Genomic DNA, 21,485 nt, shown 5'->3' with positions numbered 1-21,485 from the left:
TCCCGGCCCCCCCAGCCCCGTTCGCCCCGTATACCCCCGACCCCCCCGTGTCCCCCCAGCCCCGCTCACCCTGTGATCCCCCGACCCCCCCGGCCCAGCTCGCCCCGTGCCCCGCGGACCCCCCCGGCCCTCAGCCCCGCTCGCCCTGTGCTCCCCCGACTCCCCCGTGTCCCCCCGACCCCCCAGACCCGCTCGCCCCGTGCCCCCCCGACCCCCCCGGCCCCTCGACCCGCTCGCCCCGTACCCGCTCCCCGCTCCCCGCTCCCGCCGCCGCCCGGGCTCGCCCCGCCCGCCCCGGGGCTATTTTTACACGGCGGGGGCAGGTGCCGCCTTCACTCACCGCCCACCCGCGGGGCGCGGGGCGCGCGTGGGGCCGGCCGCGGGGCAGCACGCGGGGGGCCCCGGGAACACGCGTGGGGGCGGGCGGGGACGGTCCGGGGCAGCCGCCGGGTCACAGCGGGGGAAGGGGACACGCCGGCCCTCCCGCCCGGGCACCGGGGACACCCCAAAAGGGCCGCGGGGGGACACGGGTACCCAGGGCAGGGACAGGGAGAGCTGGGGGGCGCAGACACGCGGGGGCCGGGGGGGACACGGAGGGACACAGACACGGGGCGACATGGGTGACGCAGGGCTGGGCCGGCGGCGAGGACACGGCGGGGACACGGCGGAGACCCCGGCCCCGGGCCCGCCCCCCGCGCCGCCGGGTCCGCCCCCCGCGCCGCCGGGCCCGCCCCCCGCGCCGCCGGGCCCGCCCCCCGCGCCGCCGGGCCCGCCCCCCGCGCCGCCGGGCCCGCCCCCCGCGCCGCCGGGCCCGCCCCCCGCGCCGCCGGGCCCGCCCCCCGCGCCGCCGGGCCCGCCCCCCGCGCCGCCGGGCCCGCCCCCCGCGCCGCCGGGCCCGCCCCCCGCGCCGCCGGGCCCGCCCCCCGCGCCGCCGGGCCCGCCCCCCGCGCCGCCGGGCCCGCCCCCCGCGCCGCCGGGCCCGCCCCCCGCGCCGCCGGGCCCGCCCCCCGCGCCGCCGGGCCCGCCCCCCGCGCCGCCGGGCCCGCCCCCCGCGCCGCCGGGCCCGCCCCCCGCGCCGCCGGGCCCGCCCCTGCAGGGCAAAGGCCTGGCTAAGCGCGCGCCGTGCCCTCCCACCGCCTGCCCGCCTCTCCTTGGCTGTCGGCGCCGCCACGCCCTCTCCCGCGGAGCCCTATCAGCGTTGGGGAAGCGCTGCCGTTCCCCCACCCGCCTGGCTTCTATTGGCCGAATCTGGCGGCGGGGCGGGGCGATGCCGCGCGTGGGCGGAAGCGCGGCGCCCACGTGGTTCCTGCCGGCCGCCGGCGGTGGTGAGGCGAGGTGGGCTCGGCCGCCATGGACCCGCTGCGGGCGCAGCAGCTGGCGGCCGAGCTGGAGGTGGACATGATGGCCGACATGTACAACCGGTGCGCTCTCCGGGGGGCGGCGCTGGGGGGACGTTGGTGCTGCTCCGGCTGGGGAACATTGGGGTGCCCAGGTTGGGACACTGGGGGCACCGGGGGTGCCTGGGGCTGGGGGGCATTGGGGTGCCTGGGGCTGGGAGTGCTGGAAGTGGCCAGGCTGGCAGGTGCTGGGGGTACCGGGGGTGTCTGGGGCTGGGGGGGCACTGGGGTGCTGGGGGCACGGGGGTGCCCAGGCTGGACAGGTGCTGGGGGGCACGGGGGCTCCCGGGGCCGGAGGGCACTCGGGTTGCCCAGGCTGGTGGGGTGCTGGGAGCACCGGCGGTGTCTGGGGCTGGGGGGCACTGGCGGTGCCCTGGGCAGGGTGGGGGCACTAGGGGTGCTGGGGGCACGGGCAGTGCCCAGGCTGGCCAGGTGCTGGGGGGCACGGGGGGTGCCCGGGGCTGGGGGGCACAGTGGGTGCTGGGGGCACTGGGGGTGCCTGGGGCTGGGGGGAGCGCTGGGGGTACCTGGGGCTGGAGGCATGGGATTGCCCAGGCTGTGGAGGTGCTGGGGGGCACATCGGTGCCCTGGGCTGGGGGGTGTTGGGGGTACTGAAGGTGCCTGGGCTGGGGTAGGAAGTGCTGGGGTGCTGGGGCTCGGGGGTGCCCAGGGTTGCGTGTGGCAGAGCTGGTGAGGGATTGATGGTGCGGGTGCCATGCAGGATGACGCAGGCGTGCCACCGAAAGTGCGTCCCCCCCCACTACAAGGATGCGGAGCTTTCGAAGGGTGAGAGCGTGTGCCTTGACCGCTGCGTGGCCAAGTACCTGGAGGTCCACGAGAGGATGGGCAAGAAGCTGACGGAGCTTTCGCTGCAGGATGAGGAGCTTCTCAAGCGCATGCAGCAGGGCACCGGCACTGCCTGAGCCTCCCTGGCCCCCACCCCCCTCACCCCAATAAACTGAAGGCTTTGGGCCAGCTGGTTTGCTTCCCTCACACCTCCCCAAATCCACCCCCTGGTGATGGGTTGGGGTGCACTTTGAACCTGGCAGTGCCAGTGGATGCTTTTGGGGAGCCTGCCCTTGCTGTCCCCAGCTGCTGCATGCTGTGTCCTTGAGGGGCACCTCTGGGTGCCCCCCGTCATCCCCTGCCTAGGTCCAGCCCATGTAATCCCCAGGATTAGGCAGAGCCAGGCTGAGCCCCTCATAATCCCCTGTGGGGTGGGGATGGGGCTCTGCCCCTGTCTGCCTGCTGGCCGGGGGATACCAGGGGGGACAGTGCGGGAAGAGCCCACACAGGCACAGTCCCGGAGCAGCCAGGGAGGGACAGGGACACCACTCAGTGACACCCTCGAGACAGCCAGCCCTGCTTGGGGCACCCAGGCAGGGACCATGTGGGAACACCCCAGGGACACCTGGGCAGGGACAGCCCAGAGACACCCACACCTGGACAAGGAACGTGTGGGGACATCCAGAGACACCTGGGGAGGAGGGTGGGAACACCTGAGCAGGGGCAGCCTGGACACGCACAGACATACCCACGTACCCACAGGGACAGTCGGAGGGGCCAGGGACGTCTGGAGAGCTACACCAGCACAGGGTCGCCCTGCAGACCCGCAGGGACACCCTGACCCTGGGTGACCTGCAGTGTGACACCCACCAAAAGGGACCCAGGCCACGGGTGGGCAGCATCCGTGCGTCTGTCTGTCCGCAGCCTGTCAGTGCATGCGCTGTCTGTGTGTTGGAAAGTGGGTCAGGCTGTGCAGGGCGCGAATGACGGCACAGGCGGTGGCTCTGTGGCCCCGTGGCTCCTGTTACACCCGTCAGTGGTGCCAGCACCCCGTGAAGGGTGTGGGGCGCCAGCGGTTGTGTCACCGGGCCCCGCAGTGGCGGGTGCTGCGTGGCAGCAGGTGCTTGTGCACACACACCCTGCAGCTCGGGGTGCAGCCACGGTGGGGGTTTTGTCTGTCTGTCCCCGCAGCGAGCTGTGCACGCCTCGCTGCCCTCCAGCCGCTCTGGCGCAGCGGCGGTGCCATCAATATTGCAGGAGAGCAGGCAGTGACCTGGAAAGGCAGCGGCCCCCCTGCTCCCCCCCCGCAGCAGCCAAGAGGCCCTGCTCTCCCAAAATAAGACCATTTTTAATAAATAATTTCCCACCTTTCTGTTCCTGTTGGGGGTTTTTCCCACTCAGGATGGGGGGGACCCCCCTGCATCCTGCAGCCCCCCCAGTCGCCCCACACAGTTCTAGGGGCCTCCCCTTGCGGAGAAGGGGGGCACAGGCACCCTGAGGAGCCAGGACCCCCCTGGGGTGCCAGGGGGGGCTCAGAGCCAGGGCAGGAGCAGACCCAGGAGAGGCAGGATGACGTGGGGCTGGCGGGGGGTGGCGGCGGCCATGGGGGCACAGGGTGCCCCAGGGCAGCGGGCATCCCCGGGGGGGCCACGGGAGTCATGGGAAGGTGGGGGTGGCCGGGGCTGGGATCCCCGCAGGTCATGGGGGGGCAGGCCGTCACGGTAGAAGGCAGAGGGTGGCGCAGCCGGGAGGGTACCAGGGCGACCCAGCGCCCGCCCAGGGGTGCCCATCACCGCCCCCCCACCGACGCCACCATCTTCCTCCTCCTCCTCCTCGTCCTCAGGGCAGGCGTCGAAGTCACGGGGGCGGAGGTGGCGCAGGTCGGTGCCCCGGCGGTGCGGGGGGCTGGCGCAGGGGACGGGGGAGCTGGAGACGCGGGTGCGCCGGAACCAAGCCCAGAGCGGGTGAGCGCGGCAGTCGCAGGCCCAGGGGTTGGCGTTGAGGCGCAGGAACTGGAGGGCGGGCAGGGCGGCCAGTGGGTCCCCGGGCAGCGCCACCAGGCTGTTGTTGAACAGGTAGAGGATGGTGAGGCGAGCCAGGCCCCGGAAGGCGTGGCGGTGGATGGTGACCAGGCGGTTGGCGTGCAGCAGCAGGCGGTCCAGGCTGGGCAACCCTCGGAAGACACCCTCCGATAGCGCCCGCACCCGGTTCCCATGTAGGAAGAGGTGGCTCAGGTTGGCCAGGTCGGCAAAGAGGTCGTCCTGCAGTGAGGGAGGGAGAGGGGCGTAGGTATGGGGTGTGCAGCCCCACCAGGGAGCTCCCAGCCCTTCCCCGTGTCCCTGTCCTGCAGGCATCACCCATCGCCCGCCCCTGGGACCCTGCTCCATGAGCATCTCCCATCACCCTGTCCTGCATCTGTACTCCATGGGCATCGCCCACCGCCCCGTCCCGTGGCCTTGTCCTGCAGGCATCACCCTTCCCCATGTTCCTGCTCCGTGGGTGTCACCCGTGGCCTGTGCCCCTGCTCCATGGCATCATCCAACACCTTATCCTGTGCCTATCACCATGAGCCCCCTCCTGCATCCCTGCCCTGCTGGTGTCACCCGCGACATGGGCCCACGGCCACCACTCTGTCCCGTGTCCCTGCTCCATGAGCATCACCTGCCACTCTGCCCCACGCGCTGGCTTCAGGAGTGTCCCCTTGTCCCACATCCTGGCTCCATGGGTGTCACCCATCACCTCAACCTCTGGGTCTCCCACCAAGCTGGGTCCTGTGCCCGTGCCCTGCTGGCATCACCCACCATCCCGCTTCAGGTGCCTCCCCCACCGCCTGCCCCAGGGGCTCCCCCTTCCCCCAGGCACGCCCCAGAGCCCTGCCCCACGGGCACCCCACAGCTGCTCCACAGAAGCCCGGAGCCGTGGCGGACCTGGAGGTAGAGCAGCCCGTTCTCCTGCAGGTAGAGGTACTGGAGGCTGTGGAGGCCGCGGAAGATGGCGCTGGGCAGGCTGGCCAGCTGGCACCGATAGAGGTGCAGGGCCTGGAGGCGCCGGAGACCGTGGAAGGTGTCGGGGGCCAGGACGCGGAGGTGGGGGTTGTCACCCAGGTCAAGCTCCTCCAGGGCGGGCAGGTGGCGGAAGGTGCCCGGCTGGATGGAGGAGATGTTGTTGGAGTAGAGCCAGAGGGTGACAGTGCTGGGCCCGAAGGTGCCCGCCCGCAGCGCCCCGATGACGTTGTTCTGCAGGAAGAGGCGGCGGGCGCCGGGCGGGAGCCCCGCGGGCACCGAGGAGAAGTTGTTGGCCTGGCAGCTGACGGTGGGCGGCGAGACGTAGCAGGTGCAGAGCGCGGGGCAGGCGGGCGCCCCGCCGGGCACCCACGCCAGTGCCGCCAGCAGCAAGGCCGCCAGGCGCCCGCCTGCGGGCACAGCGGGGCGTCAGCGTGGGGCGTCGGCGGGGGCACTGCCCCGGCCCAGCGCGCCCACCGCCCCGGTGGGGCCCTCCCAGGCAGCCCCCCGGGGCACAGGGCGCCCTGGGAACTGCACCCCCAGAAGCCGACCCAGGACTTTGCCCGCCCCACATGGCCGTGGCCCTGCAGGATCCCCCCAGGGCCATGCCCACCCATACGGCTCTGGTCCCCTAGGAGAACCCCAAGGCCATGCCCACCCCATAGGGTCGTGGTCCCCCTGGAGCCCCCCAGGCCCATGTCAGCCCCACAGGGCTGTGCTCCCCAAAGACACACCCCCCAGGCCATGCTGCCCCATAGCACCACGCCCACCCCACAGGGCTGGGCACCCCAAAAAGGACTGCCTCACTGGATTGTGTTCATCTGGGACCCCTGGGGCTGTGGCCGCCCCCTGGGGCCACAGTCCCCCGGGACTCCCACAGGTCCCTGGCCACCCCACACGGCCACACTCCCATGGGACTCCCCCCAGGGCTACGACTGCCCCTACAGGGCCACCGTCCCCCAGGACGCCTCAAGCAGCCATGCCGACCCCACGGGGCGACCCTCCCGTGGGATCCCCCTGGACCCTGCCTTCTGCAAATGGCCACACACCCCGGGACCCTCCCCACTCGGGGGGGGGACACACACGACATACCCCACCCCGCACAACGGGGCGGCGCCACGTGCGCGCGTGCCGCGGCCACGTGCGGGGCGGGACGCGCGTGGGCGCGGGCTGACGCTCTCGCCGGTGACACGCGCCGCCGCCGCTCCGGGTGTTCAGCGCCGCCGCTCCCCACCCCCCCCCCCGCCGTGTCCATCCCCCCCCCCCCCACCCCCCCGCCGGCTGCAACCCGAGAGCCTCATCCATAATTCAGCCCGGCGGCCTGGCCCCACGCCCGGGGATGCGGGTGTGCTCCCAGCCGCCGGTACCGGGGGAGGGGAGAGGGGTCACCTCCGGTGCACGGGGAGGGGGGGGCCACCGGCCCCCTCCCCTCCCCTAGTGCGCCACGGGGGGGGACACACCCCCACCCACCCACGGAGGCGTCCGGCGCAGCTGCTCAGCGCCGCCCCCCTCCCCCGGCGCCCCGTGCCGGCGTGCGCCCCCCACCCGCGTCCCATCTGTCACTCCCCCTCGCCGCGGGCTGACTCAGTTGGGAGCTGAAGTCACCGGCTCCCGGGCGTCGTTTTTTCCCGTGCCAATCCCCCCCTCCACGCCCCTCCCTCCCCACACCCCTCCAGGTCCTGGTACGGAACCGGCACGCCGTTCGTGGGTACCCCACGGAGCCCGCGGCACCCACCCGCGGGGTGACCCCGGCGCTCTCGGCACCCCGGTGGTGCCCACACGGTGCACTGGGCGTGGCCTGGGGCTCCCCCACGCCGGGCTGGGGGTCCTGGGGTGGCACCGGGTACCCCGTAAGTCGTGGGGCACCCCCACGCCAGGCTATGCATCCCGATGCCGCACCGGGCACCCCGTGGGTCCCGCGGCACCCTCACGCCGGGCTGTGCCCCTGGGGTGGCACCGGGCACCCTGGGGTGCGCCGGGGCTGTACCCGCACCCCAGGCTGTGCACCCCAGGGTGGTTCCGGGCTCCCCGTGGATCCCGGGGTACCACTACGCCGGGCTGCGAGTCCCCGAGCTGCACCGGGAACTCCGTGGGTCGGGGCGCACCCCGACGTCGGTCCGGACTGGCTCCGGGCTCCCCGCGGGTCGCGGGGCACCCCCACACCGGGCTGCGCGCCCCGGGGCGTCACCGGGCTCCCCACGCACCCCGAGACACCCACACCCCGCGCTGCCGCCCCGCGCCGGGTCCTCTGCAGGGTGGCACCCCGGGGCGCCGCCCCCCGGGGCTCACTCGACCCCGTGGGCCCCCCGCCCGTCCCCACGCCTACCTGGGGGCAGGTCCCGAGCCGTGGGGGGCCGCATGGCGGGGCCGCCGCTCAGGCGCTGCCCGCTGCCCGGGGGCTCATGGCCGGTGCCGGGGGGGCTGCTCGCCCCCTTCGCCCCCGCCGCGCCGCCGGGAGCAGCAGCCGCCGCCGCCCCGGGGCATGGCACGGGTGGGCTGCGGGCACGGGTGGGCTCGGGCTCGGCACGGCTCTGCCCGCCGCGCCGGTGGGGCTGAGCCCTGCCCCACGCCGCGCCTTATCCCGGGGCGGCCGCGCTCCGCCCCCCGCCGCCGGCCCCGCCGCTTAACCCTTCCCGGGCCGGGCCGCCCCGCCCCACGCGGGGGCGCGGCCCACGAGGGACCCCCGGCGGGGGAGAGGGGGACGCGCTGCGGGTGCCCACGGGGGACGCGCTGCGGGACCCACGGGGGGAACTCCCCACCACGGGGACGCGGGGCTTGCCGTCAGCACGGGACACGGCGGGGGGCGTCCCTCTCTCCCACGATCTCGGTACTCGCGAGGGGCTGCCGTGCCCGCACGGACCCCGAGGAGCCCGGCGGGGTCTGCCCACGGGTGGGTGTGGCGGGGCTGGGAGCCCGGCACCCAGAGGGCCGCCGGGAGGGCCCTTGGCGCGGGGACGCGGTGCCGTCCACACCCACGCAGGACCGCGGCGCTGTCCGCGGTGCCGAAGCCGGCGCTGTCCATGGTGCCGAGCGCGCCGCTCCCACCCGGGACCGCAGCAAGCTGCCCCCACGGCCGGCGGCCGGCGGGATGTGGGGTGTAAGTGCCTTGCAGCGGACCCCACGCTGATGCCCACGTGGGGCGGGGAGGGGGGCACGCGTGGCCGCGCCAGGCTGCGGCGGCACAAGCTGGCACCAGTGGCGTGTTTGCAGCGCCGTCTCCGGCGCGGCTCCCGGCAAGCGAAATACCACAAGCTGGTGCGGCAGGCGCGGCGGGCACCCGTGGGTGGGGGCGTGGGCGCTGCGGGGCTGACTCAGGGGCTGCCATCCGCTCCCCGCCCTGCTGGTGCCCCCAGCATCCCCAGCATGGGCCCACGGCCACGCCAGCGGGGGCACCCCCTGCAAGCCGTGTCAGGGTATGGGGTGCACCCCATGCCGTGGGGTCTGCGGGGGGGTCTGGAAGGACCCACCAGTGGGTGTCTGCACCCACCTGCCTGCGGAGGACCAAGGCATGGCAGGGCAGAGCCCCAGTGCCACTGGCTGGGCCCAGGGTGGGCAGCGATGGGTGGTGGTTGTCCACGGAGGGATGGGTGGAAGGGTGGCTGGGTGGAGGGCAGCTGGAGAGGTGGGTGGACAGACGGATGGATGGACAGATGGACAGCTGGGCCGAGGGCAGGGTGGGTGAAGGCAGGAGGGCTGGCAGGATGCAGGCAGGATGGGCGGTGGGCAGCAGGATGGGTGGTGGGACAGATGGACAGCTGGATGGGTGCGAGGACGGATGGAGCTGTGATTGGAGGGAGACAGACGGATGGGTGATGGACAGATGGATGGGTGATGGACAGGCAGGTGGATGGGTGATGGACAGATGGATGGGTGATGGACAGACGGATGGGTGATGGACAGACAGATGGGTGGCTGGCTGAGCAGATGAATGGCTGGCTGGAGGGGTGGGGGTGGGTGGGGACACAACGGGTGGCTGCAAGCGCTGATGGGTGGACGGGCGGACGGATGGGGCGGCAGGAGGACAGATGGACAGAGGAGCAAATGTGGTGTGGGTGGCCCACGGGAGGGTGATGGGAGGTACGGGGGTGCCCCAGGTGGAGGAGAGGCGGGGGGCACGGGGCCGGGCCGGCTGTGGGGTGGGTGCCAGGGACAGGTGGGTCACAGCCCATCCAGGGCAGGGACGGGGACGGTGGCGGGCGTGAGCGGGCAGAGGCCTGGGCAGAGCCTGGCAGGGCGCGGGCGGGGTGGTCCGCCGGGGGGCACGGGGGGGCCTGACCAGGGGATGGCTCTGGGATGGCACAGCTGGCCCCGGGGCCAGCACAGCTGGGGGACATGGCAGGGACACGAGGCGAGAAGGTGGCACACCTGGAGATGTCACGGGGGGCACTGGGGTGACACGGCAGACACAGGCACGGCACCGTGGGGGGTTCGCTGGGGGAGGTGGGTAGTGCCGTGGCACGCTGTGGGAAGGCTCTCAGCCAGGACAGCCCCTCCCAGCGCGGACCCCCGGGGTGACCCCCGGGGCGGCCTCCTGCGTACCCCCCCCACGCCCCGCCTGGGGGGCGGGTCCGGGCCGGGGCGCTCCACCACGCCTCCGCGGAGGGGTCGGCGGCACCGGGCAGCACCGGGCCCCGCGGGGGAGCACCGGGAACACCGCGCAGCACCGGGCCCCCCGGGGAGCACCGTGAGCACCAGCAGGACCGTGAGCACCAGCAAGACCGTGACCACCGGCAGGACCGTGAGCACCAGCAGCACCGGGAGCACCGGCAGGACCGTGAGCACCAGCAGCACCGGGAGCACCGGCAGGACCGGAAGCACCGGGAGCACCGGGAGCACCGGGCCGGGCGGCTGCGCGGTCCCTCCCGCCCCGCCGCGCCGCGGGTGAGCAGCGCCCGGGGATGGGGGGGGGCAGGCGAGCGGGAGCGGAGGGGCCCGCATGGCCTCAGCATGCGGTGTGGGCAGCGGGGTGTCCCGCGGCGGGGGGGGGGCCCGCGGAGCTGGGGGTGGCTTTGTGGGCGCGATGGAGGGTGGTCGGGAGTGGGGGCTGGGCCTTGGAGCCGTACCAGCCCCGAGGCTGTGGGGCAGGGCTATGACTGGGGGTCTCCCCCACCTCGTCCCCCGGCCTCCCTCTGCCCCACAGAGGCTACCCCCCTCCTCCCCCCCCAGCACTCGAGCGCCTGGCAGGGTGCCCCTGTGGCGTGGGGCAGGCTCCAGGCGCCGGCACGGCCGTGCCCCACGACTGCCCACCCCCAGGGACACGTGTGCCCCCGCCTCATGTGCACGGGCAAAGTCCCCATGGCCTGGGCGGCCACCGCTGCCCGCCTGCCCAACACCACTGCGCCTACCCCTGCTCCGTGGGGCGCTGGCACTGCCCACCCCAGGACACCCCACACGGGAGGGCAGTGGGGTGAGGAGGGCACTCGTGGGGCACCCACAGCCCAGCCCCATAGCAGCACCTGGAGAAGCCATGTGCTTGCTGCCCGGGGACCCAGCAGCCCCTGATGAAAACACTGGCCTTTGTTACAATTAATTATTATGAAAGAGGCTGGAGGAGCTGGAGCGAGGCCGAGCTTGGGCCCCTTGCTGCCGGGGCGGGTGGGTGTCCCCTGGCCCCACCTGCCCTCCCAGTCACGGCGCGGGGTGAGCTGGGGGGCCCAGCGCGGCTGGAGGGGCCAGAGTCACCAAGGCCAGGGGCCCCCAACCCAGGCCCTCCTGCTCCCCCCCAGTATGGGGCACTCACTGGTGTGGGGGCTCACCGGTCTGTCCAGGAGAGGCCAGTACAGCTGGGACACACCAGTATGGCTTGGGGTAACCAGTACAGCTTGGAGTGACCAGTACGGCTGGGACACACCAGTGCAGCGGGGGGTAACCAGTACATCTGGGACGCATCAGTACAGCTGGGTGGCAAATGGTGCCTGCAGTGGGTGCCTGGGGGTGCCCCACGGTGCTGCCCGTGCCGGGGTGCCTCAGGCTGCCTGTGGCAGCTGCCCGCCGCGGAGTGGGGTATTGCCGCAGCGCTGGGAAGGCGATGCCCCCCGGCAGCCCCCGGCCCCACAGCGGCCCCTGGCCCCCATGGGGTGGCTATAGATAGCGCAGCCCCCCCGGCCTGCGGGTCCGGCACCACCTGGCCCCACTGCCGGGTTAATCTTTAGCTGCTCGGCCGCTGTAATGAGGCCTCATTAACGGCCATTACACCGGCCGGAGCGGGGACAGGCCTTGGGATGGTGCCACGGTGACACGCTTGCACGGTGACACATTTATGGGGGGCTTGGGTGGACGTAGAGAGCCTGCAGGCGAGTGGGACGGGGGGACACTGGTGACGGTGATGGGGGATGTGGCCTTGGCACCCGTGGCACCTGGCTGCAGGTCACGCCGGTGACACCGAGGTCCCGGCCACATGGGTCTGGGGCTGTCAGGGATGGACGGGGTGTCCAGGTGTCCCCTGGATGTGGCAGCTCCTCAGGAGGGTGGCAGGCCCCCGGCAGGGTGACAGTGTCCGCAGCATAGTGGTGGGGTCCCCAGGGGTGACAGTGTCCCCAGGGTCCGTGGGAGCACGATGGGGTCCCCGGGGGGGGATGTGCCAGGGTCCCAGAGGAGCAGCAGTGCCTCCAAGAGCCCTGCCAGGGTCCCCGTGGGAACTGCCGGTGTCCCCAGGGGTGCGCTGGGGCCCCAAGGGGTGTGTCAGCCAGCCGCCAGCGTCCCAGGGAGTGTGCCAGGTCCTCGGCGCCCGTGCCAGGGCTGCCGGGGGAGTGCCGGCGTCCCCAGGGTCTGTGCCAGGTCCCTGGGGACAAGCGGGCACTCAGGGGAGGCGGTGGGTCCCTGGGACTGGCTGGCGCAGGGAGATAAGGAGGCCGCGGGGGGGGGTCCCGGCGTGATGGGGGACCCGCTATCGGGTGCCTGCAGCCCTGGAGGGCCCATGGGTGCTCCCAGGAGATTAGCGGGGCACCGTGCCGGCGCGGGGGTGCAGGTGTGCGTGGCGGGGCTGTGCATGGCCTGGGTTCAAACTCGGCGGCGGCAGCGGTGACGGCGGGAGGGCCTGGCCTCGTGCAGGTGGGTGGGGGCGCGCTGGGGTGTGGGGAGGGGGGGTGCATGCGTGTGCCTGCTTGTGAGCACATGTGCACGCACGTGTGTACGTGTGCACGCGTGTGAGCGCGTGGGCGCACGTGTGCAAAGCCCCGGCTGCAGGCAGGGTCCTTGCCTGTGCCCCGGCGCACGCAGGGGACTGGTGCCAGCTGCTGGCGGACTGGGACAAGGTGCAGAGCTGGGGCCACGGTGGCCTTTGCCCGGGTGGCCACGTGCCCCCACGTGCCCCGAGGACCCCGCTCCGGGTGCCAGGGGGGTGCAGGGGGGTGTCACCACGCAGGTGCCGGGGGGGGTGTGACGCCCCGGCGTTTGCCAGCCTGCAGGCGCGGCGGGGACACCCCTGGCCGGTGACATGGCGGAGGGGGGTGCAGGGGTGGCCAAGCGTGTGGCGACCCTCCTCTCCGGGCTGCTGGAGTGCGGGGCCTTCTGCGGCGTCATCTTTGGCTGGGCCTCCCTCGTCTTCGTCCTCAAGGATCTGCACTACTTTGCGGACCTGTGCCAGCCCATCAACAGCTCTGGCCACAACTGGACTGGTAGGGGCCCTGTCCCCCGTCCCCCGCCAGCCGCTCTCCCTGTCCCTGCGGCGGCCCTGGCTCTGCTGTCACCCCATCTTGTGTCCCCCATGTGCTCGTGTCCAGGGGTGACGGTGGCCCATGTCCACATGGCGCCAGTGACCTGAGGTGCCCTGGGTTGCCTGCATCCCCACCGCCCCTGTCCCCGCTGTCCCCATGCCCGCATCACCGCTGTCCCCATGCCCTGCCGTGCCCCGTGTCCCTGCTGTCCTGGTGCCCCAGGTCCCAGTTTCCCCGGTGCCTCATGTACCACTGATCACATCCCCTGTGGTGCCCCGTGTCCCCGCTGTCCCCCCACCCGCGTCCTCGCTGACGGCTGCCCCACAGACTGCAGCTGGCAGAGCGAGCAGTTCTCCCTCGTCTTCACCATCGGCTCCTTCATGAACAACTTCATGATCTTCCCTATGGGCTTCATCTTCGACTGCTTCGGCACCACCATCGCCCGCCTCATCGCCATGTGAGTGGGCACGGGGGTGGGGGGGCAGCACCGGCGAGCCGAGTGGGGACACCCATGGGTGCCCGGGGCGGTGAGGGCTTCTTGTTAGGGTGCTGGTGGTGGGGGCTGGTGTGGGGGATGTGATCGAGAGCAGGGGGGTTATCGAGGCAGCCAGGCAGGGTGGGGCAGGCAGGGCCCTGCCTGCACCGGGGGGCACCCGTGCCGCTGGGGGGGCACCCGTGCCAGCCCAGGGCACTAGCTCTGGGGCACTGGTTGGGCACAGCCCCTGCTGGCGCCTGTCCCCCAGTGCCACTAAGCGTCCCCAGCGTGCCCCATGCCACACACAGCCCCAGGGGGCCCCCACTGCCCCCAGCCCCCCATACACCCTCAGGTCTCCCCAGTGTTCCCGGGGCACCCCCATAACCGTAGAAGCCCCCCACATCCCTTGGCTCCGGGGGTGACAGGCGGTGGTGGGACACCCATGAGATATCGGGGTGCTGGGTGCTGATGGGCCGGCAACACCAGGGTGCGGGGGTGCCAGCTGCCCCCCTGGACCCCGTCCCCATGTGTCACCACTGTCCCCACATCCTAGCTCTCTCTACGCTGGCGGGACCCTGCTCGTTGCCTTCTCCACCCCAGGTGAGACCCTGTGCGGCTTGGGTGCCCCAGCCCCAGGGGGTGCCCCCGTGGGGACCCCCCTTATCCCCACTGACCCCCGTGTTCCCAGAGCTGGCCGTGCTGCTCTTCCCAGCCATGTCCATGCTGTCAGTGGGCGGCATCCTCCTCATCCTCACCAACATGCAGGTGAGTTGCCCGGCACCCTGACCCCCCCCACCCAGAGACCGGGGTGCCCTGCCCGGTGATGGGGAGTGCCCTGATGGCGTGGGGGGGTCTCTCCATGCCAGGTGGGCAACCTCTTTGGGAAGTACCGCTCCATCATCATCACCTTCTACAACGGGGCCTTCGACTCCTCGTCCGCCATCTTCCTCATCATCAAGGTGGGCGCAGGGGGTAATGGAGTGGAGGTGCTGGGGGTGCCGGGGGTGGTGCTGGGCACCCCGGGTGCCCGTTCCCAGCACAGGTGCTGCAGGGAGGTCTGGGGACACAGCTGGGACGCAGCCGGCGCCTGAGCAGGGCCGTGGCGGTGGCGGGTGGCCGGTGTGGCCCGGTGACAGCCCGTCCCTGTGTCCATCCCCAGGTGCTGTACGAGCACGGGCTGTCCCTGCGGGCCATGTTCCTCTTCCTGGCAGCCTGCAGTGCCTGGCACCTGCTGCGCACCCTCTTCCTCATGCCCCGCACCCACATCCCCTACCCGCTGCCCCCCGCCTACAACTACGGGTAGGGGGGCCCTGCCTGCACCCCGCAGGGCGGCGGTGCCCATCCTGGGGGTCCTGTCCCGTGGGTGGTTGGTGCCATCCCATGAGTGGTGGTGATGGCGGTGCCCATCCCGTGGAGGGTCCCATTCCCATGGAGGGTGGAGGGTCCCATTCCCATGGAGGGTGGAGGGTCCCATCCCATGGAGGGTGGTGGAGGGTCCCGTCCCGTGGAGGGTGGTGGAGGGTCCCATCCCGTGGAGGATGGAGGGTCCCATCCCGTGGAGGGTGGTGGAGGGTCCCATCCCCTGGGTGGTGGAGGGTCCCATCCCATGGGTGGTGGTAGGTCCCATCCCGTGGTGGGTCCCATCCTGTGGTGGGTGGTGGGTCCCATCCCATGGAGGGCCCCATCTGGTGGGTGGTAGTGGGTCCCATCCCAGAGTGGGTGGTGGGTCCCACCCTGTGGGGAGTGGGGGGTCCCAGCTGGGGGGCGGTGGGTGCCGGGGGTGACAGGGCGGTGCTGCAGGCTGCGGTGCTCAAGGCGGTCCCAGTCCTACCGCACCTACGAGGAGAAGCGCCCGCCGGGGGAGGCCGGCCTCGAAGAGACCCCCCTGGAGCCCAGCGCCCCGAGAGGTGCTGGGGGCGGGGCTTGCCTGGGGCAGGGCGGGCTCAGCTCGGGAGGGCGTGGCCGTGTTGGTTACTGGCACGCGTGCCCCGTGGGCGTGGCTGCAGGGAGAGCTGTGGACCTGACTATGCAGACGATGGGGGAGCGGCCCGGGGGGTGGGCGTGGCTGTGCATGGGTGTGGTCACAGCATGGGTGTGGCTATACAGATGAAGGGGTGTAGCTCCAGGCTGGGAGTGGGTGTGGTCAAGGGTGGGCGTGGCTATGCAGATTAAGGGTTGTGACCATGTAGGTGGATGTGGGGGGCAGCGGGTGGGTGTGACCAGGGGCAAGCAGTGGGTGGGCTGGGGGGCGGGGCCAGGCCAGGCGTGTCTGGGTGTGTCCCCACCGCTGAGCCCTGGGGCGCAGGTGGCGGGGACCCCCCCGGGCCATCCTTTGGGGCCTGCGTGTGCTCGTGGCTCTTCGCCTGGCACGTGGTCTGGCTCTCCGCCATGCAGCTGCGCCACTACCTCTTCATCGGCACCCTCAACCCCCTCCTCGACCACCTGGCCAGCGGAGATCCCCACCAGGGTAGGGCACAGCCGCCAGGACGGGGGGGCATGGCCAGGGGCACCCCGGCGGGGTCTGGCCCTGCCCTGACACTGTCCCCCCACAGTGAGCACCTACACCAACGCCTTCGCCTTCACCCAGCTCTGCGGGGTGCTCTGTGCCCCATGGAATGGCCTCATCCTCGACCGACACAAGCGGGGCAAGACCCCCCACCCTGAGGGTAACTGGCCCCGGCCACGTGGGTCCCTGGGGAGTGTCCGTGCTGTTAACATTCCCACCGTGCCCTCAGCAGGGCTCGTGCCTGGGTGCCACCCCTGCCATGCCACGCCGTGACCCCGCTGTGCCTGGGGAGGGGGTACCAAGCGGCCCTGACGCCACCGTGCTCATGTCCATATCCCCTCCATGCCCTGACCCCCCCGTGCCCGTGTCTGCATCCCCTCCGTGCCCTGACCCCCCGTGCCCGTGTCCATATCCCCTCCGTGCCCTGACCCCCCGTGCCCGTGTCCGCATCCCCTCCGTGCCCTGATCCCCCGTGCCCGTGTCTGCATCCCCTCTGTGCCCTGACACCCCATGCCCGTGTCCATATCCCATCTGTGCCCTGACCCCCCGTGCCCGTGTCCATATCCCCTCTGTGCCCTGACCCCCCGTGCCTGTGTCCACATCCCCTCCGTGCCCTGACCCCCCCCCGTGCCCGTGTCCGCATCCCCTCCGTGCCCTGATCCCCCGTGCCCGTGTCCATATCCCCTCCGTGCCCTGACCCCCCGTGCCCGTGTCCGCATCCCCTCCGTGCCCTGATCCCCCGTGCCCGTGTCTGCATCCCCTCTGTGCCCCGACCCACCATGCCCACGGCCGTGTCCCCTCTGTGCCCTGACCCCCCGTGCCCACAGGAGCCCTGGGGGCACTGGCAGACCTGCGGGCGTCCATCCTGTCGCTGGTGGTGACGGTGACGCAGTGCGTGCTTTTCTCCATCTGCGCGGCGGTGCCGATGCTGCCTGTCCAGTTCGCCACCTTCGTGCTGCAGGTGGTCAGCCGCTCCTTCCTCTACGGGGGCAACGCCGCCTTCCTGGCCATTGCGTGAGTCCTGCGGCCGCCGCCGCAGCGGGATGGGGCGATGGTGGCAGGGGGTGGTGGCAGGGTTGGGGCATGGCAGGGACGGGGGCGGGGGGGGCGGCAGGGCGTGGCGGTGACGCTGTGGGTGGCCGGGCAGGTTCCCCCCGAAGCACTTTGGGAAGCTGTACGGGCTGGCCATGGCGCTGTCGGCGCTGGTGGCCCTGCTGCAGTACCCCTGCATCGCCCTGTTGCGCGGGCCGCTCAATGGGGACCCCTTCTACGTGAGTGTCTGCCCCATGGCTGCCCCAGGGAGGGGTGGGGGTCCTGTCCCATGGGGGGAAGGGATACTGTCCCATGGGGGAAGGGGTCCTGTCCCAGGGAAGGATGGGGGGTCCTGTCCCACAGGGGAAGGGGTCCTGTCCCAGGGAGGGATGGGGGTCCTGTCCCACAGGGGAAGGGGTCCTGTCCCAGGGAGGAATGGGAGGTCCTGTCCCACAGGGGAAGGGGTCCTGTCCCCCAGGGGAATGGGGTCAGGCCCCGTGGGGGTATGGGGTCCTGTCCTAGGGAGGGATGGGGGGTCCTGTCCCACAGGGGAATGAGGTCAGGCCCCATGGGGGTATGGGGTCCTGTCCTGGGGTGGGATGGGGCACTGCCTCATGGTGCGATGGGGGACCTGGTCCTGGGCCATGGTAGGAACAGGGTGCTGGCCCGTGGTAGGGTGGGGGGGCTGCCCCTTGGGGAATGGGGGTCCTGTGCCTAGCACAGGGGACCTGGGGGGGCTGGGTTGGGGGCAACCCTTGGGTGGGGTCAGCCCCCCCAGCCCCATGACCTGACATCCCCCCAGGTGAACTTGGGGCTCATCCCTGTAGTACTGATGGCCTTTGGCAGTCCCGTGGTGGTGGCCCGTGAGTGCCGGCGGCGAGCCAAGGAGCTGGGGGCTGCCGGTACGCCCCTCACAGCCCCCCCAGGCACTGAGACCCCCGACGAGGTGCCCCACTGAGCCCCACACCCGCCAGCTGCCGACCCAGCACCTGTGGCACACAATTTTTCTATTGGACTTGGCGTGGGGATGCTGTGCCAGTGGAACGGGGTGTGTTTTGGTGGGGGAATAAATACTGATGCCCCCTTTGCTCAGTGTGCTGCTCCCTCCCACCACACCCAGCTGCTGGGGCTTCTCCAGTGGCTTCTATGGGGTTGGGCACCCCACTGCCTCTCAGGCCCGGCAGGAACAGACCCCCTCCCCATGGACACCCAGCACACATGGCACACAGACTCAGGGCACCTCTGGTTTACTGGGTCAGGGATGGGGCTACTGTGGGTCCCTAGGGACTGGAGGGGACCATGGCAGCACCCCCGGGTGCCCTCAGTACTGGCAGATGAAGGGGCGCCGCTGGAAGCAGAGCTTGCTTCTCCAAAGCCCATCTGGTGACAGGGACCAGCGTCAGGGCTACCGGGTGGCCCCAGGGCCCACCAGTGCCCTGTGCCCCCTCCCAGTGCCCCCTCCCATTGCCACCAGTGGCCTGTGCCACCTCCCAGTGCCCCCTCCCATTGCCACTAGTGGCATGTGCCCCCTCCCAGTGCCCCCTCCCATTGCCACCACTGGCCTGTGCCCCCTCCCAGTGCCCCCTCCCATTGCTACCAGTGGCCTTGTGCCCCGCCACAGTGCCCGGGTGACCCGGTGCAGCGGGTGGGAGTGCAGGTGCCCTCACCGAAGGTGCTGAGGGTGGCGCAGGTGGCGACGAGGTGGATGGGGTTGGTGGGTGCCCAGTTGGCGTAGTTCCAGGGGCTGGAGTCCTCCCACTGCGACACCCACCTCCCCCCCTGCCATAGCACTGCCTCAGCACCCAGCCCCTCACCCCCAAAAAACAGCCCCAGCACCCTCTACCCAGCCCCAGCACCCTGTATCCAGCCCCTCACCCCCAAAAAACAGCCCCAGCACCCTCTACCCAGCCCCAGCACCCTGTATCCAGCCCCTCACCCCCAAAAAACAGCCCCAGCACCCTGTACCCAGTCTCAGCACCCTCTACCCAGCCCCAGCATCCCACACTCAGCCCCTCACCCCCAAAAAACAGCCCCAGCACCCTGTACCCAGTCTCAGCACGCTCTACCCAGCCCCAGCATCCCACACTCAGCCCCTCGCCCCCAAAAAACAGCCCCAGCACCCTGTACCCAGCCCCTCACCCCCAAAAAACAGCCCCAGCACCCTGTACCCAGCCCCAGCCCCCTGTACCCAGGCCCCCTCCCCCAAAAACCAGCCCCAGCACCCAGTCCCAGCCTCCCACGCCCACTTCTAGACCCAGCCCCAGCACCCATTCCCCGCACCAGCCCCAGCACCAGCTCCTGCACCCGAGCCAGCCCCAGCCCCCCACAGCCCCCCCTCAGTCCCAGCACCCTGCCCCAGCACCCCTTAGCTGTAACCAGCACCCCATAACCAGCACCCAGCACCCACACTGAGCCGCAGCCCCGCTCCCCGCACCCTGGGTGGGGGCCGGGCCCCCCTCACCCTGCACTTGGTGACGGCCCCGATCCAGAGCAAGCCGTGGACGTAGGTGCGTGCCAGCTCCAGCAGCTCCTGGTTGCGGGCGGTGCTGTGCACTGAGGCCAGCTGCCCCCTCAGCACCTCCTGGCAGTACCGCTGTGGGGCAGGGCACGGCTTGGCACCCTGCTGCGCCCGCCGGGCACCCGCCGGGCACCCGCGTCCCCCTCACCTGGGCTTTTGTGTAGGTGCGCAGCTTGGCCACCACCGAGTAGCGATACTTGTGGGCCTCCTCAGCCATGCCTGCGGAGACCTCCCGGGGGCGGCGGGGGGCTGGCGTACGGGACGGGGTGAGGGCTGGCACCGGGGGGGGGTCCCTCTGCCACCCGCCGCCAGCCCTGGGACACGCGGCGTCGGCCCAGCGGGGTGAGCGTGGCACCTCTCCCAGGTGCCCAGGGTGGCCGTGGGGCCTGGGGGGGCAGGGGCTGCCCCCACGGTGTCCCCGCAGGGTGGGCAGCGGCGTGGCGGGCACTCACCGGGGTGGCTGGCGGAGGCCGTGCCCAGCAGGGCCAGGACGAGGAGCAGGCAGGGATGCATGGCGGGGCTGGGGACACCGGCCGGCCTGGGGACACCAGCACCCGTGGGCACCCTCGGGAGATGCCACGTCCCCAGTCACCCTCTGCCACCCTGGGGCCACCCCCATGTCCCTGGTGACCCTCTGATACCCCCATGTCCCCGGGGAACCTTTGCCACCCCCAGTGTCACCCCATCCTCCCCACGTCCCCTTTGCCACCCTCCCATGCCCCAGTGTCCCTCTGCCACCCTGGTGCCACCCCCACAGCCCTGTCACCCTCCTGCCACTCCACAACCCCCATGTCCCTCTGCCACCCCCGGTGCCACCCTGTGTCCCCACTGCCCCTCTGCCATCTCCAGTGCCACCCTGTGCCCCGTCCCCTCTGCCCCTGCTGCCACCCCATGGCCCCCAGCCCCCCTGTTCCCCGCATGTCCCTGGTTCCCCACCACAATCCCTGGGGCCACCCTGTCCCCTGGGCACTCTGTGCTATACCATCACCCACGTGTCACCCTGGCACCCCAGAGCCACCCGTGCCAGCCTCAGGGACACCCACCGCGGCCACCAGCCCTGATGGCTGGGGGCTGAGCCCACCCCACTGTCTCGTCCCCATCCCTGCTCCTCACCTGGGGGCTGGGGGGCTCTGCCTGCTGCCACCCTTATATGGATGATGGGGCCACGTGTCCCCGCCGCCGCCTTGCGCCACCCCCACCACGCCCCCACCTGCCAACTGCTGGGGAGAGCGTGGGGGGCGCCGGGGGGGTCCTGCTGCACCCTGCCTGGCGCTCGCCAGCACGTGGGGCACCCACTGGGCCCCTGGGGGTGGGGACAGGGGGCTGCGGGGTGGGGTTTGTGGGGTGCACATGCGAGGGTGCTGCGGGGGTTTGGGGCGCACAGGGCTGGGGGTGGGGCTGGGGGTCGCTGGGGGTGCTGGGGTGGAGGTTGGAGTGCTGATACCATCTCCCGCCGGGCAGCGCTTGCCCAAGGGCCGTTTCCTCCCCAACGGCCGCGGCCCCCAGGGTCTGGCCAGGCCGTTGACCCACAGGCCCCCCAGCCTGCCCCCCCGGGCCCCCTGGGGCTCATGACTCAGCACCCCACAGCCCCCTCTCCTGCGCCCCCTGCACCCCTCTCCTGTTCACCCCACACCCCATGCCTCCATGCCCTGTGCAGCCCCCACCTTGTGCCCTGTGCACCCCCAGACCCAAGCAGCCCCCACCCCTGTGCCCTGTGCACCCCTAGACCCAAGCAGCCCACACACTGTGCCTAGTGCACGCCCCACCGCCCCTGCAGCCCCCTCCTCTGTGCATCCCCACCCCAGCAGCCCCCTTGCTGGGTCATGTGCACCCCAGACCCCAGCAACTCGCACCCCCGTGCCCTGTGCGCCCCCAGCCAGACCCAAGCAGCCCCCTCGCTGGGACCATGCGCACCCCACCCCACCCCCACAGCCCCCTCCCCTGTGCATCCCCACCCCAGCAGCCCCCTCGCTGGGGCCATGTCCACCCCAGACCCCAGCAACTCCCACCCCTGTGCCCTGTGCACCCCCAGACCCCAGTGGCCCCCACAGTGTGCCCTGTGCACTCCCCACCCCCACCCCAGCCCCCTCCCCTGTGCAGCCCCCCCCCCCCCA

General features: G+C 72.1%; 4 protein-coding genes across 6 annotated transcripts; 2 read left to right on the top strand and 2 right to left on the bottom strand.

Moving 5' to 3' along the window:
- Positions 1 to 1,236: 1,236 nt before the first annotated feature.
- Positions 1,237 to 2,372, top strand: TIMM10 (translocase of inner mitochondrial membrane 10). The gene is made up of 2 exons (XM_075095356.1): positions 1,237 to 1,421; positions 2,119 to 2,372. Exons 1-2 carry the CDS (start codon positions 1,351 to 1,353, stop codon positions 2,318 to 2,320), a joined length of 273 nt encoding a protein of 90 aa, XP_074951457.1. The 5' UTR covers positions 1,237 to 1,350; the 3' UTR covers positions 2,321 to 2,372.
- A 1,138-nt stretch (positions 2,373 to 3,510) lies between these two features.
- Positions 3,511 to 7,765, bottom strand: RTN4RL2 (reticulon 4 receptor like 2). The gene is made up of 3 exons (XM_075095355.1): positions 7,512 to 7,765; positions 5,111 to 5,595; positions 3,511 to 4,444 (listed from the first exon to the last, which is right to left on the bottom strand). Exons 1-3 carry the CDS (start codon positions 7,543 to 7,545, stop codon positions 3,716 to 3,718), a joined length of 1,248 nt encoding a protein of 415 aa, XP_074951456.1. The 5' UTR covers positions 7,546 to 7,765; the 3' UTR covers positions 3,511 to 3,715.
- Positions 7,766 to 9,826: 2,061 nt separating this feature from the next.
- SLC43A3 (solute carrier family 43 member 3) lies at positions 9,827 to 17,939 on the top strand. Of its 3 annotated transcripts, none has more exons than XM_075095352.1 (13): positions 9,827 to 10,066; positions 12,585 to 12,801; positions 13,168 to 13,297; positions 13,869 to 13,915; positions 14,004 to 14,080; positions 14,182 to 14,274; positions 14,475 to 14,614; positions 15,116 to 15,222; positions 15,621 to 15,782; positions 15,868 to 15,981; positions 16,649 to 16,835; positions 16,969 to 17,092; positions 17,656 to 17,939. In XM_075095352.1, the coding sequence occupies exons 2-13, from the start codon at positions 12,621 to 12,623 to the stop codon at positions 17,809 to 17,811; spliced, it is 1,518 nt and encodes a 505-aa protein (XP_074951453.1). In that variant the 5' UTR covers positions 9,827 to 10,066; positions 12,585 to 12,620; the 3' UTR covers positions 17,812 to 17,939. The 3 variants fall into 3 exon arrangements, with proteins under 3 accessions (XP_074951453.1, XP_074951454.1, XP_074951455.1); XM_075095353.1 differs by lacking the exon at positions 9,827 to 10,066 and adding an exon at positions 11,347 to 11,433; XM_075095354.1 differs by lacking the exon at positions 9,827 to 10,066 and adding an exon at positions 12,105 to 12,235.
- Positions 17,940 to 18,401: 462 nt separating this feature from the next.
- LOC142057063 (proteoglycan 3-like) lies at positions 18,402 to 19,588 on the bottom strand. Its single transcript, XM_075092544.1, has 3 exons — positions 19,520 to 19,588; positions 19,315 to 19,446; positions 18,402 to 18,632 (listed from the first exon to the last, which is right to left on the bottom strand). The coding sequence occupies exons 1-3, from the start codon at positions 19,586 to 19,588 to the stop codon at positions 18,447 to 18,449; spliced, it is 387 nt and encodes a 128-aa protein (XP_074948645.1). The 3' UTR covers positions 18,402 to 18,446.
- Positions 19,589 to 21,485: the final 1,897 nt, after the last annotated feature.

This window comes from Phalacrocorax aristotelis, chromosome 5, assembly GCF_949628215.1.
Source record: "Phalacrocorax aristotelis chromosome 5, bGulAri2.1, whole genome shotgun sequence".
NCBI classification, from domain to species: domain Eukaryota; kingdom Metazoa; phylum Chordata; class Aves; order Suliformes; family Phalacrocoracidae; genus Phalacrocorax; species Phalacrocorax aristotelis.
This window is presented reverse-complemented; position numbering and strand designations above follow the sequence as displayed.

Excerpts from the sequence above, each read along its gene's own strand:
- RTN4RL2 (XM_075095355.1), bottom strand. The coding sequence starts at position 7,545 with ATGCGGCCCCCCACGGCTCGGGACCTGCCCCCAG. Across the intron at positions 5,596-7,511 it reads GGCTCGGGACCTGCCCCCAG|GCGGGCGCCTGGCGGCCTTG; the intron begins GTAGGCGTGGGG and ends CTGTGCCCGCAG. Across the intron at positions 4,445-5,110 it reads ACGGGCTGCTCTACCTCCAG|GACGACCTCTTTGCCGACCT; the intron begins GTCCGCCACGGC and ends CCCTCACTGCAG.
- TIMM10 (XM_075095356.1), top strand. The coding sequence starts at position 1,351 with ATGGACCCGCTGCGGGCGCAGCAGCTGGCGGCCGAGCTGGAGGTGGAC. Across the intron at positions 1,422-2,118 it reads ATGGCCGACATGTACAACCG|GATGACGCAGGCGTGCCACC; the intron begins GTGCGCTCTCCG and ends GGTGCCATGCAG.
- LOC142057063 (XM_075092544.1), bottom strand. The coding sequence starts at position 19,588 with ATGGCTGAGGAGGCCCACAAGTATCGCTACTCGGTGGTGGCCAAGCTG. Across the intron at positions 19,447-19,519 it reads GCACCTACACAAAAGCCCAG|CGGTACTGCCAGGAGGTGCT; the intron begins GTGAGGGGGACG and ends CCTGCCCCACAG. Across the intron at positions 18,633-19,314 it reads GGGCCGTCACCAAGTGCAGG|GGGGGGAGGTGGGTGTCGCA; the intron begins GTGAGGGGGGCC and ends GTGCTATGGCAG.
- SLC43A3 (XM_075095352.1), top strand. The coding sequence starts at position 12,621 with ATGGCGGAGGGGGGTGCAGGGGTGGCCAAGCGTGTGGCGACCCTCCTC. Across the intron at positions 13,298-13,868 it reads ATCGCCCGCCTCATCGCCAT|CTCTCTCTACGCTGGCGGGA; the intron begins GTGAGTGGGCAC and ends CCCACATCCTAG. Across the intron at positions 17,093-17,655 it reads TCAATGGGGACCCCTTCTAC|GTGAACTTGGGGCTCATCCC; the intron begins GTGAGTGTCTGC and ends ACATCCCCCCAG.